The 20,935-nt window shown below is 34.3% G+C and overlaps 1 protein-coding gene across 1 annotated transcript in view; it reads right to left on the minus strand.

Moving 5' to 3' along the window:
• TRDN (triadin) overlaps positions 1-20,935 on the minus strand; it is a 303,753-nt gene that overhangs the window by 141,897 nt on the left and 140,921 nt on the right. The window contains exons 11-12 of the mRNA XM_006189572.3: positions 10,826-10,885; positions 9,961-10,020 (exon numbers count right to left, since the gene is read on the minus strand). Of these exons, the coding sequence (XP_006189634.2) occupies positions 9,961-10,020; positions 10,826-10,885 (120 nt within the window). The remainder of the gene's footprint in view (positions 1-9,960; positions 10,021-10,825; positions 10,886-20,935) is intronic.

The raw sequence follows: 20,935 nt of genomic DNA on the forward strand, positions 1-20,935 counted from the left end.
TACGTTCTCCATCGGCCTGGCTGCCACATCAGCTATAATAAGCAGAGTCCATTTTTAACATGTAGTAGAAACAAGAAATAAACTTTGTCAAAGTTGCTGACATTTTTAGGTTTTCTGTTGTTATGGTTGTTACAGTATAACTTTGCCAAGGGAAGTAAGAGGTGATGGTACCTAAATGAGTGTGGTTCTAAAAGATGATTGGAAGGGGCTCTATGTCAAAGATGAAGGCAACAGGATTTTTTTTCTTTTTCAAAAATTTAATCCTGTGGATTTTTTTCTTTGTTTTTTGTATTTTTGCATTCTTTTTTAATTTTTAAATCTTTACTTATTTATTTTTTAATTGAAATATATAGTCAGTTACTTCAATGTGTCAATTTCCAGTGTACAACATAGTGTTTCAGCCATACATATACATACATATATTCGTTTTCATATTCTTTTTCATTATAAATTACTACTAGATATTGAATATAGTTCCCTGTGCTATATAGAAGAAGTTTTTAAAAACCTATTTTATATATAGTAGTTAATATCTGCGAATCTCAAACTCCCAATTTATCCCTTCCCACCCCCCTTTCCGCTGGGTAACCACAGGTTTGTTTACTATGTCTCTGAGTCTGTTTCTGTAGTGCCCTTGACAAGAACTGTGTGGGTTCAAAAGCCTGAAAGTAGTGGGTACATGAAAGTCTTAGAGAAGAGAGTAGACAACCCATAAAGAGTTTAGTTCTAAAGGGTCTTTGAGGAGTGGAAAAATAATCCGAGAGAAATTAACCATCAATGACAGGACATTTGTTTTAATGTATAAGAGAGGTTATAGCATGTTGTATGCTGCTGGGAACGACCAGAAGTTAAGATGAATTTTCAGGGGAAGGGGTTGCTGGAGAGACATTCCTGAGTTAGCAGAGGACAATAGCATATTGTGCACAAGAGCAAAAGTTGTTCCTATAAGTATGAACCTTTTAACGTATTGTATTGCATTGCATTGTACTGTATTGTCTTGTCTTGTCTTGTCTTGTACTGTATTGTATTGTATTACATTGCATTGTACTGTACTGTATTGTATTGTATTGTATTGTATTGTATTGTATTGTATGGTATTCAGTCAAGGAGGCAGAGGACATAAGGAGAGGAGTAACGTGTGTTAGTGGATTCCATCGTTAGAGCTCATGAGACCTGTCTTCTAATTTTTATTTTCTAAGGGAACTAGGAAGCAAGGTATTCAGCTGACAGAGAAGAAGGGTGAACAAGTAAAGAAGAATTGAAAAAAAAAAAGAAAAGCTTGGAAACAATAGTTTCAGAAAAGAGAGTGAACTGCTAAGTTTTCATTCCTAATAGGTTATAGAATCACTTGGCAGCATCATTTCAAAAGACTCAGTGTTTACTTGAAAAATGTCCACAGAGCCACTGCATGTGAGGCACAATGGAGCAATAATAAGACTTAGTATGAATTTCTAGCAATATGAACATAAATGTAAATTTAGTGAATATACTTATTTCTAAGGCAGGGAGGGCCCAACAATTTCATCTGTTCATTTGATAGACTTATTACACATGTTCAATACCATGGTGCTTTTTTCTTTGTCCTTTAATTTGTATAGCTTGAGTATGTACCCATCTCTACATCAGCACAGTATCTTTCAGGACAATTATATATGCCTCTGCTTCTGATGTATTTTAGTGTTAGTCTTTTCATATGTTCATCTTTTTGATTTTATATTCTAAGATTAATTTAGCTAACAGGACTATCCTTGACTAAGATAATTGCTACATTTTTTTTCCTTGAGACTGAAATTCTTTTGGAAAAAAAAAATTCTTTTTAATTACAGAAGAATTATATATGCTCCTCCATGCCTCCTTCTTAAGTAACAGGCAAACTTCCTCAAACATAATCATAATTCTACTTTCCAGTCTGAAAATTCTGTTGTCTGAAACTTTTTTCCCTGTCTTTTGCATCATAAGTAATTGCTATATTGTCCCTTTTACCCAAAGCTTATTGTCATTGGAGATTCCCCTTCTGAAATATCTCAAGATATTTCTTTACCCTGAGGGCAATTAACCATTTCTCCATATATGTTATGCATTTTATTTCCTTTTTTTCATAGTGTCCTTGGTTTAGGCAGACATTAATAAAACATGCTCTGATTAGATTCAGAATAATGCTTTATGTATGGTAGACAGACAGGAGAAAGAGGATCAATTTAGGTTATACACAGTGAGCAACAGTGAACATTTACTATGATCTCACTTCTGGAACCAACTCTTGACCATTTTTTTAAATAATAATCAGCTAAGATTTTGACATATGGCCAAATTTAGAACCATGATAATAAAAATATCTTCATTTCAAAATTAAATAATATAGATATCAGTTTCATTTAACCTATTTAATTTTAGAAAAATACAATCTTCTTAGCATCCTTAAATTTAATATAATCATTCTTTCTATAGGATTAATCTCCATGAATCCCAGAGAGATACCCACTCTCCTGCTTGAACAGCTGCAATGGTAGACTTCACTGGCTGAAAAGGTTCCCTGTATAATCTTGAACATCCCATATTGTCATCTGTTAAGTTCAACTATTGAGTCCTAACGCTCGGGGGTAATAGAGAGTAAGTTCACCTAAATAGGAGAGCACATCAAAGTTAAACACATATTGATGCTCTCACTGGTTTCTCGCTTCCACGTTAAACATCACGTTTCCAAAGTACTCCTTTCTGAATACAGTCTGGTTTGTTCAAAAAAAATTTGTTAAAATTAAAGACACTTATCCAAGTGAGATTCTAATACTACAAGGTACAGTGGAAGGATTTCACTCTTCACTCTAGACATAACCTTTTGATTAATTAAAATCTGAAATTTCATTTGCCTTTTGAGGACTGCATTATATTACATTACATTATCATATGTTGAGTTGCTTTTCTAAAAAACTTACATATTCTCTCCATGGATGGTAGCTTTAAAAGTTGTCCTTTACTTTACTCTGTATATAAATTAAAAAAATAAAACCATCCTTATTTCTACTATCTAGAAATAACTTATCGAAAAGAATCTTCATGTTGTTGGGTTTTTCCCCCATGTAGTAATTATTCCACTTTATTGTGTGTGTGTGTGTGTGTGTGTTTTAATACTTACTTAGCTTTGAGGGACTCAACCTCTTGCTTCCAATTTCAGTCCAAATATCCTGGACAAAGTTTATTTCATTGCTCTGCTTAAGGGATAGGACCTATGGCCTAAGCTAAGACAATCAGATTATTCCTTCACTCTCACCACAAAGGTTAGTTCAAGAATGGGCCCTTAAGGACCAATATGACTCAATTCAGATGTTCTGTTTGCGTTCTCAGGAAGCCGATCTACTCTTCTTTCCAGAGGACATAAATAAGAGAGGATATAGGGCAGGCAGTAACTGATAGCAGCCAATTTGCAATCAAATGGGCCAATACCAAGGAAACAGAGTCTAAAAATGAAGAGAGATAAACCTCATTCTAATGATATCATTTGAACCCTGGGTCAAGCTGAACTTGAAGACAGTTTATTGTATTAGAACTGTATTTGAATAAAGCAATAAATTCCTTATTTTAGATTGTCTGCCACTGTGAGAGCAAATATCTTCACTAATAAACCACCATTAAAATTTTGAGCTCCAGTCTCCAGCTTGTTTAAAAATATGTTAAATGCATCTAGATCAAGCGACAGGTTACATAAGTCTGTGGCTTGGCCTCGTTCTAAATCTCTAACAGGCACCCGCCTACCAGAGAAGAGACACAATTTCTATACTCATGCCTTAATCTTAGTGTGAACTCTTTTATCTGCCCTATTGTGATAGTGCTCACAGTATATTATGAAGTCTATTTGCCTCTTTTCTAAGGTCTTTGAGAACAAGAACCATGTGATTTACCCAGATTGATCTCCAATATTTAGCAGATTTCCTTGCAGATGTTATGCACTTACTCAATATTTGTTTGGTGAAGAAAGGAAAACATAATTTCTACAAGGAAAAAGAATCAGACTCATAGTATATTTTATTTCTTTCCCTCATCCTTATGCCTGTCTGCAATATGATCTCAAAGAATTAGGGAAAAAAGAAGAGGGGAAAAAAAAGAAAGAAAAGAAAAAGACACTAAAGCCACTTACAAGCAGCACTTCCTGGAATTGGAAAAAATGTTTGCAGGTTGTTAAAGACCATAAGTTTTATTTAGTGAACTTCTTACTGTCTTGTCTCCATTACTAACTGGTAACCATAGCCAAGATACTTAGCTGCTCCAATCCTGGACTTCCCTTTCTATAAAATGAGCATTATAATATCTACCTCATGCGTTGTTATAAGGATTAAATGAGATGGCAAATAAATTTAACTGTTATTACTATTACGTTAAGACGCTCTTCATAAAAAGAACTCATACTGGCACAGTTTGCTAAGTTAATTCTGAGAATTTGTTTTTGAAATCCCAAGAGAGGCTAGAATTGAGGGAAATATCATTTTGAAAAATGTTCAAGCTTTCTTCAGTGGAAGAAAAATCATGTAGACTTTTAAGATATATAATAATTTTCTTCCTGGGATATTTTACATCCGTATGCTTAAACGTATTATTTCAGATCACAAGGGAACTCAGGCTATGTTATTACCCAACAGATTGGTCAAAATCCTCCCATATTTTTAAATTTAAAAAAACATGTTTCTAACTGATATCACTTACTCCACTCTGTGTAATCGTCTCATTAAAATTTAATTTGTGAAGTTTCCAAGAGAGCATTTTGTTTTAATGTTAGGTTACTTTGTTTCTGTTTTTTTTTTTCAGAAAATAATTCATTCTGAATATAAACTGCAATTAAAAATAATTTATCTAATATGAGTATAAGAAATACTTAAGATATCATCATGCAAATACATACAGGGAAGAAATTGTCATAGTCTACTTATTTTTCCTCTTATGTATTTCAATGCTCCTCATTGAAAGTATTTCATAAAACATAACACAGCTTCCTCACGTTCAAGTTTATGGCAGATTTTGTTTGTCTTCAGTGTGAGGTAGTCTAGATTTTCCATAAGCACTCAAAACATTTAAAAGAATCACTTTCTATGCTAGTTTATTTTTTTAGGTTTGAATAATTTTTGAATATGAATCTTTTCCCTTTCTGAGTTTTAAAATGTTTAAAAAAATTATTTTAAACCGAAATGCCTTTTCATCCTTTTGCATTGGGACCAAACACACTTTTGTATTGTTCAAACCCCGAGCTAGAACATGCGGGATTATCTCAGGGAGCCCACAGCATGTCATGACGCTAAATCCTTCCTACCGTCTCTGAAGCATTGTAGCTTCTCTCCAGCTAATCCAGATGTGATATAAGATGTACTCAAGCATCTTATTAGGCAACAAGCTGGCAGACTTTCCTGTATTGTTCCACTACAAATTCTTTTACCCTCAAGAGAATCGGCAACTATTGTTTTACATGATTTTTATGATTACAAAAAACTTGAAAATAGATTCTCTTGCCTTCAAAGTAATTCGAGCATTGTAAATGTTTTTAATATAGTCGAGCTGCCATCATCTGAACTCAGACGTACAACCTAATCTATCTGGGAGCTAACAGCACACTTGAAAGCTCTCTACTGTTGTCCTGTAATTACGTAGCACCCCAAAGTCAAGGCTAGGAATTACTCATTAGATCAGGTTCTATTTCTGCCAGATTTCCAACTGTTTACCTGTGTGAACTTTTTTTAAAAATAATTTTATCTAGAACATACATTAGAATAATTGCCCAGTATCACTCAAAAGTGTGTGAAGTATCTGTATTTTATAACTTGATATCAATAAAATACCTAGAATCCTAAAAAAATTATTCTAGATTTAGAAGTGTCTAAAAAATTATAAGCTGATAACTTTGTCAAATCTTACCCAAATGATTATGTGTAAAATACAAAAGTCAGATCTGAGCTAACTTTCTCCAATCAAATAGAAAAAGATGGGATGAGCATGAAAAGTTATAATCTCAAAATACAAGTCTGGAAAACAGAAGTTTCCTTTTTCCAACAAACTTAACAGTGAACGCATATGAAGGATACTATAATGTTATCTTGCCAGTTGTACCTGTACACATAAATATTTCAAGGAAGTTACTTTTAATTACAAGTAAATGTATTTTCATGGTCTGAAATCTGCCATGTAAATTATTTTGAGCTCCAGTAGTTAGAAGAACTTGTTACAAAAGATTCATAAAATAAAACATGATAGACTATGACTGGAAGGCATAAAATTTAATGATATATACTAAGCTACAAGCTTCTATAAAGAAGTCTTTGCAATTTCTCAATGGGAAAAGCAGATCTTATGTAGAGAAATCAAATAGCCAAAGGTTTTAGTCATTTGCCCGTATAGAAGCCCCTCTGCTTACATTAACTAGAGTGGTTTGTATATCTAGCATTGGAAGATGTTTTTAAAAAGGTTTTATTTCCTTTCTTGATTTTTTTGGTAGCATTTATTCAGGGTGAAACATACTTTATAACATTATAAAACTATCCTGGTGATTATTTTTTCATCTCTCTTGATTTTTTTTATTGAAATATAGTCAATTTAGTTTGTGGTGTACTGCATAGTGATTCAGTTATATGTATATATATTCCTTTTCATATTATTTTTCATTATAGGCTATTACAAGATATTGAATATAGTTCCTTGTGTTATACAGTAGGATCTTGTTGTTTATTTTATACATAGTAGTTAGTACCTGCAAATCCCCAACTCTCGATTTATCCCTCTCCTACTCTTTCATACCTGGTAACCATAAGTTTATTTTCTATGTCTGTGTGTCTCTGAGTCTGTTTCTGTTCTGTAAATAAATTAATTTGTGTCATTTTTGGATTCTACATATAAGTGATATATGGTATTTGTCTTTCTCTTTCTGGCTTACTTCACATAGTATGACAATTTTCAATATTATTTAGTGACATTTGTTTGTTTTTTTTCCACCATGAACTATTCCAAATGTATTGATAAGAATAAGAAATTATTATAAAAAATAAGAAATTATTATAATGAATCCCACTGTATCAGTTACCTAATTCCAACCATTATTAATTCATGGACTGGCAATTTTGTATCCTATAAAACCCCACCCACATTTTCCCTAACAGATTATTAACAAAGTGTGATTTACCAGTTTCATGCAGTAGAGGCTCATTTACCAAACAATAGAATTTAAGCCTTAGGCTCATTTGCATCTATATAATAATAAAATATAAATGTAACAAAATAGAATAACAATATAACATATAAGTACACTGTATCATTACATTATTAATCATAAATAATATAAAAGTTAATATAAATATAATAACATACCATGATAAAATTTTTATATTAAATAAGCATCTGAACATATTTTATGCCTTGTAAACTTGCTACTACTTGGGACTAGAGTAGTAATATCAGCTGTTCTGCCAAATTCCTCTGACTATTTTAGGAAGAAATAACATACGTGTCACAGCTCTTCAAGATTTCAGGTTATTCTCAATTTCTCTCATTATCTCTGGAAATTTTTACTACTTTCATAGTAAGTTTCAAAATGGCTGTTTTTAAAGTATGTTGCTCTCACATGAAAATATGGTCGGAGAATTAAACTCTAAAAAGAAACATGAGCTAGAAATCAACACTAATGAATCTCTGTCTCTGTCTGTCTGTCTCTCTCACACACATACACCTCACACATACAATTTTGAGTATTTGGAAGTTAAGAGCTTGCCAACAAGTAATTTACACATATTTTAATTAAGCAGCTGAACTGACTTGTAAGAGCCAATGGTCTTTTGTGTAATCAAAAGTAAAATGGCAAACAAACCAAAAACTGGTTCCAAGAAGGAAGACCTGTTTTTCGACACTTGCTGAGCAGCCTTCCCCGGAGGTGCTGCGCCATCACCCAGGCCAGTGTCTGCACCAGTGGATGAGCACCCGCCTTGCGGGAAGGGATATTGGCGTAATCAGTCCTCCTGCCAGTGGCGCACAGTCTAACTCTGACATGACTGCTGGGCTAATAACACAGGTCTCCTGGGAGCATAAAAGCATCAGATTTTCCCAGCACTCACAGAACAGAAAAGTGTGGTGCCTTTCCCCTCGAAAACAAAAGCCCAGTCAAAACAACCACCACACACACCACTGAGCTTTGCCAAAAGCCTTTTTTGTGATTTTGCTTTCGTTATGTTCACACCTACGGGAAATACTTTGACAATTACAATTCAGAGCTTTCTTCTGTAAATACTTTAATAAAATGGATGGCTCAGGAAGAACCTTGTTTCTCTTTAGCACTCAATCATACAGCTGTCACAGATACACTGACTCAAGCAACCAGTTTCTCAGTATCAACATATGCTCAGAATTGTGTTTTTCCTTTCTTATGATAAGATATATATTTCACCAGAAAAACAAAGAATGTTTCAAATAAAACAAAATAAATGAACATTCAATAATAAAATTAATAATAATAATAATTCAAATGCAAAGCAATTGTCAATCAAGTCCCAAACTCAGAGAACACATGGCCATCTCTTCCTGGACAGTTTGTGAGCCAGGCAATCGTGCAACTCAGTGTTTTACAATAGTTTTACCCCATTTACAGAATGATGTAGGGTTTTTCATAATTCCTATTTGCTACTTACTAAGACTGATCAATGTCTAGTTTGCTATCTTATGATCTTTCCCAGAGTCCTTCACCATCACATTTTTTTTCCAACCTACATCATTACTTCCTGGGAAGAGAAGGGTTCTCACTAATGGCGCACAGCCCAGCCTGCTCACCCCGCACCATGTCCTGCCTTGAAATTCTCTCTTCAACTCACCTTCATTTAAGTTTACCTACTGACTCATTTTCTACAGCATTGTTTTTAGCTCATTATCACACAGGGATGATCTGGAAGTCTCATTCACTTTAAATGTTGGTAGTGGAGAGGAATTTGTTTGTCATCCCATGCACACAGACCCTAGGAGATTTGCATTTTAATAGAGGACAATTCTTTCATAACTCAAAGGAATGGAGTATCTCTAATGGTGGAATTTCAAGCATCACTGATACTAGTGAAGGAAATATTTGGGGTGAAAACACTTATCACCAAACCATAATACTTGAGATGACTCTCTTTTTCACCTAGACTTTTAACCTGAAAAAAAGCCAATATTCCTGTTTGAACAAGAATGAAAGCAGAACTAAATTAAAGCAAAAATCTAAGCTGTTGAACAACACTGTTTCTTAGTGGAATGTATTATTATCTTTGCAATCTTTGCTTCTTTGCAAAGTGAAGTTATTGTACAATGTAGCTCTTCTCAATTTCATTATGTCTTGATCAAGTTGGCCTCAAAGTTCTCAGCTTCACTAAACTTAGACAGGTATCTTCCTGACCTTAGACTCCCAATCTCCTCTTCTTAGACCACATTAGAGAACTTGTAATTGTAAATTTTTCCTCTGCTCTTTCAAGATATAAATCTTCTTAAAAACCTCTTTCCAGTTTTTCCAGCCCATGAGTGCCATCCCTTTGAAATGTAATCCTCAAGAAAGATAGTACCTCCATCTCCCACTTTCTGTAGGAGGGTAAGAACTTAACTCCCTTGGGTGCCTTGCTCCATGCTGTAAAACTACACTGCTGACATGAAAATAAAAGAAAATTTACTCCCTTTTTGAGATGAAGATGGTCTACAATCCCCCAACACACACCAGCTCTTAAAAACTTTCCTGTTTGTGGTTTCAGTGAAATTGAGTTCAGAATGGCTTCTGGTCTCTCTCTCTTATTGCAATAGCCTTGAATAACTTCTTTCCTTGTTTAATTCTGTCCAGTGCAATTTTTGCTTTGACAGCCTGTTCATGGACAGATTTATGTACCTAGATTCAATTTGTTTACATTGCCCCCAAGATTCCTTCATTAAACAAATATCCTGAACACAATCTGACTAAGGAAGCAAAGAAAGTAAGGACAATACCTTTTTTCTTCACATCCACGACAGTTTCCTTCTCAGGTTTCTTTTTGACATCTTCTTTTTCTGTTGGTAAAATGAGAAAACTATAAGCATCTGTTTAATTCTCATATTTCAGGGCACATATGACTGCCATTAACATCCAACTCATCTTGTATAGAGTGATCCTAAATCTGAGCCGTGGTCCTGTCAAATATGAGTGAACCAGCACTTCTGTAACAGACCTGTAGTTTTTGTGTGCTTTGTCTTCAGGAAGAAAGCAAGTTTTTGCTAAGGTCAAAAAACTCTCATGACAAAGCGACATTAGATGGCATTATTAATTATGGTATAATTCAATCATTTTTCTAAAGGACATTAAAAATAATATATGTTCCCTGGGCTATCAGCTCACTGCAAACATGTCAGAAGCTCAGAAATCTCCTGGGCTTACTTGGGACTTCAAATGCACTATTTGAAAACAACCAACTAAACAGAACAAAACAGCAAACCAATCAGCCAGTTTCTTTCCCATACATTCAATAATTTACTCTTTTGATAGACAATTTTATTAAACTAAATTAATTGGATAGTAACCTTCATATTCATATATGTAATCAAATAAATAATTAATTAGAAAGAATTGAGCACCACTCCTAAGAAAGAAAAAAAAATAATCAGTAACAAATTTTTTTAAATGTTTAGGCTTGAATTGTCTTTTAAAAATTCATCAATTTCAAGTTGATTTGGAATATTTATAAATCTCAAGACTGTTTGTTAATAACAATAACAATAAAATTATTAAGGGACTTTCCGTCCTAGAAAAAAACAGCTTTACCAGTAGCGCTATGAAAGGATGCTAATTGATTTATGTGTTAGTTTTTAAATTTCTTACCTTTCTTTTTCATTTCAGGAGTCACTTTCTTCTCAGCTTTCTGCTTTTCTCCTTCTTTTTCTAGAAAAGAAGTTTAAAATATTTCCTTTAGCAAAATTTAGTATAAAAGGAAAATCAAGTTTTGAATGAAGGATTACTGTTAAGTCAATTCTGCCTTCAGACAGTTTTGTGACTTTGAGCAAGTGATTTAATCTCACTAAGCCTTATTCTTCTCATTTATAAAATAATAGTACTTCCTTCAAAATTAGATTGTGTTTATCAAACATTCTGCATGGTGCCTGGCTCACAATTAGTACATAACATTGTGGGCTGTTAATATTGTTTACAAATAATAAACAAGATAGTTTGAGCTTTTTGAAACAATTGTTTGTCTAGTGCCTAAAGTAAGATACTAAAACAGAAAATTAAAATATAATTTCTAAAGAAAGATACTACAGGTAAGCTAGAAGAATTATTTTTGGTTTTCTTTCCATATGTTCAGTTTCATTAGAAATAATACACTAAGCCATTAACAATATCTAATTTGATTTAGCTGTTTTTCAAATCTGCTTCTTGTCAACAGACATTTGGAGTCTGGTGACATTTGTCTGGCATGCATTGAGAACATAATTTCCATGCCCTTTTTGAGTGGTTGTATCAACCAGCATGCTCAAGCTATCTCTGCATTCAGAGGTTGCTGTAAGTCTGGATGACACTTAGAGCAGTTTGTGGTGCCTCTAGACTTCTTTCTGGAAGATTTCTGTTTCAGAGATCTGAGAACCTTGGTCTAAGAAACAGAGGGAACCTCAAATGCTGCCCAGCCATAGCCATGTACAATTAGACATCCCTGGACGCTTTTCTGGTAAGTGTTCTCATTTTAAGTAACAAAGTCGTGTAGAAGTACACAGTGGATGAAATGGGATATTCAGTACTTTCAGATCTGAGAAAGCTATAGGTACAGTTAATGTTGGAAATCAATTGATTTTTAATCTTCAAAGAGAAAGGTATTTCCAATATAAGTTACCAATGTAAGTTACCTTATATTGGAAATACTTTTCTCAGTCATTTGTCTCTCCATTTCAAGTATAGATGAAAAACATTCAAAGATGTTCATCACCCAGAACTAGTATGAGATTGTTACTATGCTGAAGAAATTCAATGTGTAGCTCTAGTATGAACGCTTAAGTTGCCTACTAATGACTGCATCTTATTAAATATTGGAATTAATTCATTCCCTTAGGTATAGAGATTTTTTACCTACAAGATCAAAGACAACACTTTCTTTCAGTGTTGGAAGTGTGATTTATAAAGAACTGCTATTCATGACTCTTAGAGACAAGCTATTGTCAGTAGGGAGAAATATATTCACACTCTGTCCAGATGCGTCTACAGTGTACTGTTATAGCTCATCCAATCAGAAGGAGAAAGTCAAGACGTCAGATTTTGATAATTTCAGAGTTAGAAATAAACCAATTGAATTCTCCTTTGCCATTTCCTAAAGGTTTATACATATTAAATATGCAAATCATGTTTAAAATTCTGAATAAAGATACTTTTGATTTAAGTTTCATTACTTTCAACTTCTCTGGAAGAAATTTTACAGAGCAGAGAATTTTTCCATCTTATCTGAATAAATGCATATGGCAGACAATTGAATTGGCATTTGCTAAACATCACCATCTGATATTACGTGCCAGACAAGGAGTTCATTAAAATACAAATTACTTGTAAATATTTCCTAGTCTATATTAACAAAAATGGCTTAGTCACGATAAGATCACAACCTAGTATCCAAGTTTCTAAGTTTCATAACATACATGAATAAGTATTTCATTTAAAAGTTTGTGCCAATTATAATGTTAATCTTATACCAAGTTTCAGAATGAAAGTAGGTATTTGAGGACATAAGATGGAAGACAATCTTTTTTTTAAAGAGAATTGTCTTGTGCAATAAATTCTACCCTTTATATTAATATAGCTGGGATTTTATTGTGGTGATACAGCATTCTTGCCTTAGTTCAGATTGATTAATGCTCCCATTATACACTCTGCCAGTGATTATGGCCATACACTGAAAGAGTCATGAATAAGAACAGAAATCCACAAAAAGCAGGTATAAATAATGTACTTGAATAACATTTTTATGAATTAGACCTTTAAACTGTCATTACGGGACTTACTTTATTCATGTTTAATTCATTTAAAACATCACCTTCTGAAGATCCCTGCATTTCTCCAAGCCTGTTGTCTCTGTTCTGTAGGTGATTTGGCAGCAGTGAAATTAGGTTTTTCATTTACAAAAGACGCAGCAATTTAATTATATCCTACTTGGATTTAAAAGTAACCCATATTTCCTGTATGAAAACTCTGCTTCCCTTGACTTTTTTTCTCCTTCGACAGTCAACAGTACTCCCCTTTCCACCTGACTTTGCACCCACGTATTCAATTTCTTCTTCATCTTCTCCTCCAGTTTGGTTGCTGTTTTGTTTGTAACATCTGAAGAGGAGTTAGAACATTTTATACCATGAGTTTTCAGACAGTTTGCAGTTAAGTGTGTCTATAGCACGTGATCTTATCAGCATATTGCCTTTCTCTGAGAAAGTGTCATGAGCCCAGAGATGATGACTCTGTCTGGCAGGGATCACTGGAAAGCCTGGCTGAGAGAGAAACCCTCTCCACAATGAACAGCTCAGAGCCACAAATATGCTATTAGCTTCCGCATAAATTAACATCAGATGAAAGAAAAATTAAATGACTTACTTTTTACTTTCTAAGCCCTTACAGTGGGCTTTTCTCTTGCTTTTAAATGTTTCTATGCCATCTCAAAGCCAGAGAATGCACAATAGTTAATTATAATTGTAATGCTTTTCAAGATGCCTGTTCCCAGCAAAACGAGCAAACAAATGCAAATGCTTCGCTTTCATCTTAGATTCTGTTCCTCCCCTTCTGCTTTGCTAGCGTAGAGATTACCCAAATTTGGCATGTCGGATGGAGGCTTTTCTTCTAACTCTTTATGGCCAGGACTGATGTATTCTTGGTCCCAGTCAAGAAAATAGAGATGTGTTTCTTTCATAACAATGCATTCCAACATACCTTGTCACTGTCACCTTGTTTCTTTAGAGTGGCGGAGGTTGGCCTGGAACCCCAGTCACAGTATGATCGTGGAAAATTTCACATAGACAGATAAGTTCAATTATAACAGTGATTGTTGGCGTTCTCCGTTGTTATCTACAGAGGGGAATGGGGCAAGAGGGAAAGCACGGGTCTAGCACGGGTGACCTTGTCTGAATTCTGTCTCTGACTCCTTCTGTTTGTGTGACATTGGCGATGAGCTGTGACACTCTGAATTTCGTTTTTCTCATTTGAAAAATGGAACTAGTAAAATCTACCTTGCTGGTTTATTGTGAGGAATGAAGAAACTGAGCTAAATTGCCTGAACCAGAGTGGATGTTCAAAAAACTAAGATAGCAACCACTAGCTATTACCATATTCTAAAAACAATAAAACTCTGACCACATGTAATCTTCAGTGATTTGCCTAAGTGTGATGTTTATTGATCTGAGTAAATGCACATTCAGTCTTATTTTTCTACATTGAAGGAGGCTGTATCAGAAATATTTTATATTGTGAAACTTTAAGAAAAAATACTCAAGTAGGAATTAACATGTTATGAAGGGGCACGGTGCTGGAATGAAGGAGCACAGTCCAGTTTCAGTTTTGCTATAATTAGTAGTTTTTGCCTCCTGCAACTCTAAAGCAAATCGCCTGTCTTCAACCATAAAAGGCAGGGGAATGAGTAGAATGTATTTAAGTTCCCCTTCACCTGTCTGTTCCTTCATTCCAAAGGAAGTATGCAACAGCTTGCATTTATTTCCTAATTTTGCTGGGAAACTTTAACTTAAAAAGCTTTAAATTTGTAAATGGCTGTTATATGTTCTCTGGCTTTGCTAGGGCTTAAAAGCTTTGAAAGCCAGAGAAAGGTTCATTTTTATCTTAAAAATGAATATGTATATATGTATATGTGTTCATGGACACATGAATGTGTATATATGTGTATATAATGTCAGGTGATGATAAGGTTGGGGGGGTGGGAAGAAAGCTTGATTTAGAGGATTAAAGTATGGGGAGATGGGGAGTGGCAATTTTTTTTTTTAAGGTGGAACAGGGGTAAATCTTTTTGAATGTGTAACATTTGAAAAGATCCTTGGAAAAAAGTAGAAGAGCTTTAGGTTCTTGAGGAGAAGAATTTTCCTGCAGAGGAGAAATATCTGCCAAGTCCTTGAAACAGGAGCATTCTAGATATATTCAAAGAAAAGTGTGGAGACCAATGTGGCTGGAGCAGAGGGTGCAGAAGGAGCCTGGTTAAGAGCTGTGGACAGAGATGTAGCGGGGGTGGATCACAGAGAATCTCTCTGTGGCAAGAATTGTCCATTTTACCGTAAGACAGGAGGCCACTGAGAGGTCTCAGGCAGGGAAATTATATTAAGATAAGTTATGTTTTCAGAGGGGCTTTGGCTGCTGCTGGGTGGTCGCTGTCAAGTGCTGCACTGGATTTTGCGATCATATTGCAACAATGCAGAAGACTAAGAAAGTACAAGGATCCAGTGCAAATATTTTCCTTAGTTTTTTTAATCCTCCCCTCCCCCAACAATTTCCTCTAAATTTTAACTGGGACTCTTGAAGGAATGAAACATTATAGGAACATGATCGGAGTACATCATTTTACATGGCAATGAAGTTACTACACCAGCAATGCTCTTTCAGTGAAGGATTTCACTTGAATTATCCGGCATAACCCAACTGGCCTATCAGAATCTGAATCCACTTGTCTTTGCCTTGACTTTTCCTTTAGTGGTTGCTGAATTAGTCTTAGAAGCCAACTTGTCTCTTATCAGCTACTAATAATTCACAACCAGCAAGCAATTTATAGCATCTTTCAGCAACTATTCAGACTCCTACATAAACAGTTTATTCACGTAATCAACAAATGTTTATTATGTTAAACCCTTTGCCAGGGTCTAGAGAGAACTTTAGGTATGAGAGTAAGAGGGGATAAAGTTTACAATTATGATACAGACTTGGGGCATTAGGAGCAATTCTTAAGGAGGAAGCAAAGAGGCCCAAACCCAAGAGCACCAAGTGGAAGCGTGGCAGCTGCTCCACGGAAAAACGGTATGTGAATTCTGAACTGAGTACGGCAAGTGTTACTCTCGATGCTAGCTGAAGGAAACGAGGTGCCTGCTGAGTGCCCGCTCCTGTCCTGCAGATAAAAGCTGTCAACTCTGAGTGATACAACACCATTCTCAAAGTCAATGTTCCAAAGGACTGCAGATCAAGTCAGTGTAAATCCAGACTTTTTCAAGATACCAGATTACATATAATTCTTCTTTAAGCTTCAGAAATGATTGTGGAGAAGTGATCTTCACAATCATATAAACAATTATATGGTCAGAACAAGGTAAAAAAAAGTAAGTTTGGATGAGTTGAACCACACTGATTTCCAGGTATTAAGAAATTATACTATAATAGAATTCTATAATAGAATAAAGGACACGATCTTACATGCATTAGCATAAACTTAGTTCTCATACTAAAGTCTACGCATCCTTTAATCCATGAGCAAATGGTCCTAGGAAAGATGAGTAACCTCCCCCAAGTTCACAAATCACCTAAATGACAGAACAAGGATTTAAAACTAAGCAAACTCTGTCCTTTCCTCTGCAATATGGAATAGGAAGCTTGAGGCAGACTTATTTTATCAAAAACTTTCAAATCAACCAGGGCATGAACAGAAAAGTAGTGTCAACTTCTACCTCATCTTTGTGAAACTTATCTTTCGGCTCCCTCACAGCCAACATTCCCTGACATATGACAATTTTTTTTTTCTGTTTCTGAATTTAGTATGCAAAAGGGAACTCACAGAGAAAGATTATTTAATACATTTCAAGTTGCAAAAAAATTTCTTATGTTAATTAAACTTCATATTTAAAATGGATAAGGTAGATTTCACAAAAATCTTTCAAAAATGATGAAAGTTTTTTAGATAAGTGATTGCATTACTTTTGGATGGACCACATTTATATAGATGAAGGTTGTCACATCTGTCCTTTTTTGCTCTGGTATTTATTTTTCTTTCAAGGCTTTTGCATTTCAGAAAACAAATGCTCAATTAAAGTTGATTGGCTTTTACTCAAGTGAGAAGCTCCCATCCACATACACTCATCTCTGGATAGCTCCAAAGAGTGCAGTTGCATTTTATTTTGTTTTTCTTGGATTTTTTTTTTTTTTTTTTTTTTGGTGAAGCAGCCATTTGGAGATTTTTTAAAACCTCATTTAACTCTTAAAATTTATTTTTATGCAGAATCATTGCTTGCTCAAGATCTTTTATTATAAACTTTTCTAATGGGTCTTTCTCCAAGAGTCAGGAAAACAAAATATTTTTTCCTAATAGCTGTTCATTTTCAAAGTGACTATTATATATGATTCCTTTTTCTATATTTTAAGCTATTTTTTTTCTACATTTGTCTGTAGTTGGAAATGTATTGCAAACGTTCTTTGTTACATTTAAAATGTCAAGAATGCTTACAAAAATCAGAAAATTGAGCTTTCTTTTTGTGACTAAATTACTGATAATTAGAGAAAAAGTTGTTTATCATTCAAAATCAAAATATGTATTACTCTGAAGTACCATTTCAAAGATACTGCTATTTATATAACAGGTCCTTAGAATTGAGGGCTTGATTTACTAAATAATTAGAAAAACTCAATAGTTATTTTCAAATACAATTTACTTTAAAATTACCAAAAGTTATTGGTATATGTATAAATCTGACTTTTATTGAAGCCTTTTAAATTTTTAAAAACATGCCTAATGGATATCAATATTTATAAAGGAAATAAGTGCCCATTCAAAGAATACAACTTTTCTAGTTGTAGTTGTTTTAATATACTGAATTTTGGTTTATTTCAAATGATGGACTATATAAATTTCATCATCTTTAATAGAATATATCAAACCAGTAACAAAATTTTTGTCTTTTTTCTAATATAAGGTCTATTCTAGTAGATTAAATATTTTTTACACAAAATCCTCACATAATTGAAGCAAACATCCCTCACCGCGTATTATGTGAACAAATTGCCAAGACACCTTACTCCATTTGGGTAAAACAGACCTGGCTTTAAAGATGCAGCCACTTTTCTCGTCAGTTCTAGATAGGATGACTAATTTCATTTAGAATGCTAATAAGCTTATATACTAGAAAGAAACATGTAGGTCAAGTTGACACAATGAGCAAATTAATGATTCATAAAGAAAAACTGTAAACTGGAACTTTGGAGGGATCTGGTTCTTTCTTATAAACTGCTTTATGAGAAAAAATTTCTGGCCCAAGAGGATTCTTAGTGGACTTTCATAATAAGAAAGTGATTAAAAATCACATTCACACTTATTCACAAAGCTTCTCAACCTTAACTCTCTCTTTGGTCAAAACATACGGGAAAAACTAATTCTTGATATTAGCATAAAAGTTGTGAAAGATCTCTGAGGCAAGAAGCTGGCTCTGATCAACAGAAAGCTCCTTACCTTTCCCTGATTCTTGGATGTCACCTCCTGATCTCTAGAATAAAAACTTACTGCTACTGGACAGTCAAATTAGACAGACACCCCTTGCCATATTATCAGATGTATAGGGGAAGGAAAACAAAACTTTCTCTTATTATGGGGAAAAAAGTTAATTGTTTTCACAAAAAAATATTTTTAATAGTCAAGAATGGGAAATCAAGAGAGAAAACATGAGAGAAAAATTCTAAGTTTAGAGATGCCAATTTCTTATGAAATATATTTAAAGTCTACTAAAATGTATTTATCATTCATAATCCATGGAATATATTTCTTTACACTTTCCTTTTCCTTTTTCTTGACACTTTTCTACTTATTTGTTTTTGTTTCTTTTTTTTTTTCTTTAATTTACTCAACTGCCTGACCTACTTTTCCATGATACTAAACTGAATGGCACTTGTTCTAACAGATTAACTCAAATATAACTGTGTTACCTCATGCCCAGCTCTTGCACAGTGCTGCAGTCAAAAGAAATGGGAGTCTAAAATTCCAGGAAGGTTGGAAGATAAATTTAAATCTTTATTGAAGTCTCTCAAATAGCATATGACCAAAGCAAAACGTTCTACAGACTCTCTCCTTACAGGGGCTTCCAAATCCTCTGTCATCAGCACATCTCCTCCAAAACCTTTTCTCTCACCCGAAGGCACACTAAAAATTTCCTCCAGTCCATGCTGACTCTCCTATTAACTTCTCTTGACCCCTTTTTGCCCTGTCCAAGTCTTATATTCTCTTCCGGGAATAACTTTCTTGTTTCAGCATGAATTAATTCAGTTCCTTGGGCTCCTTCCAATTCTTTGTCTCACACAGTGTATCCTGAGTCCTGAGCAGAAAACACCCACCCAGGAGATGACCAGGCAAATTTACAATATTCCTTAGACGTTAAGTTGGGGAAGAAAAGCTGCGAATACTTATGTTAATATGTGTGTTCCCATCACACATGTAAGTGATGATTAAAAAAAAATCTTTCACAAAGCACTGAAAAGTGAAAGTCAAATACAGTCTATAGTTTAGTTAATGGCATTTGTTGTACTAGCGTTAGTTTCTCAGTCTTGAAAGATGAACTATGATTATGTAAAATGTTTATAACAGAGGAAGCTTGCTGAAGAATGTATATTACCTTTACAACTCTTCTGTAAGTCTAAAATCATTTGAAAATTAAGAAGTTGAAAAACAACAGCAAAATATTAAAAAAAATTGTTAAAACTCTAAAATAGAGGATTCATTTTTCCCTTAGAGGTAGTAATTAGCTCCTGTGTCACACAAGGGAAATGAAATAAATGTGTAGAGGGGAGAGAATGAATGAAATAAAAGCCTCAAGCTTGATAAAATTGTGGAGATGGAACATACTTTTAAGATCATTTACTTCGAAACTATAACTTAACAGATGAGGAAGGTGAGTCTCAGAGAGGTTAAGAAACTAATGTGAACAACTGGGCCTCTAGTTCAGACTCTTGATTGCTATACCCTCCTTTATATATGGCAGAGAGAAAATTTAGAAAATTTAGAAGTTCCCATGATCTTCTAATTGACAAATCTGAAGGTCCCTGACCAGTCTTTTTCTTATCCATCTCCCTGGAGCTCATGGCCCGATTGTACCCTTTCTTCCCTCATTACCTTTTCATCCTTGGCTTTCTAGTCTGTCTTCTGGTGATGTTTTTGATGACTAGTTTTATGTGATGATTTTGTGATGGTTACTTTTGGCTAGGCTAGGGTAACAGTTACTTGGTCAAAGATCAGTCCAGATGTTACCATAAGATACATTTAGATGTGGTTAACATTTAAATCAGTAGACTTCGAGTAAAGTAGATTACCTTTCATAATGTGTTTGGGCCTCATCCAATCAGTTGAAGGCACTAAGAGAAAAGACTGAGATCCTCTGAGGAAGAAGGAATTCAGCCTCCAGACTTCCTTTGGACTTTAGATAATACAATAAAAACACTTCACTGAGTCTCCAGACTCTAGCATACTCTATAGACTTTAGACTTCCCAGTCCCTGAAATCGCATGATCACATGAGCCAATTCCTTAAAATAACTCTCTCTCCTTCCACCCTACACCCCATGTGGGTGTGGGTGTATGTGTGTATGTACACATATCCTATTGATTCTGTTTCTCTGGAGAACCCTGACTAAAACAACGTTGTTCCCTACATTTTCCTTCTTGGGTGCACTAAACAACCTCACTCACCCCCATGACTTAACTGCTTTTTAGTTATATTCAAAACTGAATAATATTTGTATGATGCAGGGTATTTTTAAGCTCACTATTTCCTTAGAAGCTCAATAAATATTAATGGGAATGAAAATATTTCAGTGACCAAAAAAGTGAGCATCAATGAGTTAAAAAAGTTTTTTTTGGGGGGGGTAGAGAATTTTATGGCTCTTTTAACATACTGGTAGACATTGTGAATCTCCAGAAAGGAAATATCCATATTATGCAGACTCAAAATATTTTGTCATGAAATTTTTTTTCACCAAGAATATAAAAGGACTAGAATTCTCCATAACATAC

This window comes from Camelus ferus, chromosome 8, assembly GCF_009834535.1.
Source record: "Camelus ferus isolate YT-003-E chromosome 8, BCGSAC_Cfer_1.0, whole genome shotgun sequence".
NCBI lineage: Eukaryota > Metazoa > Chordata > Mammalia > Artiodactyla > Camelidae > Camelus > Camelus ferus.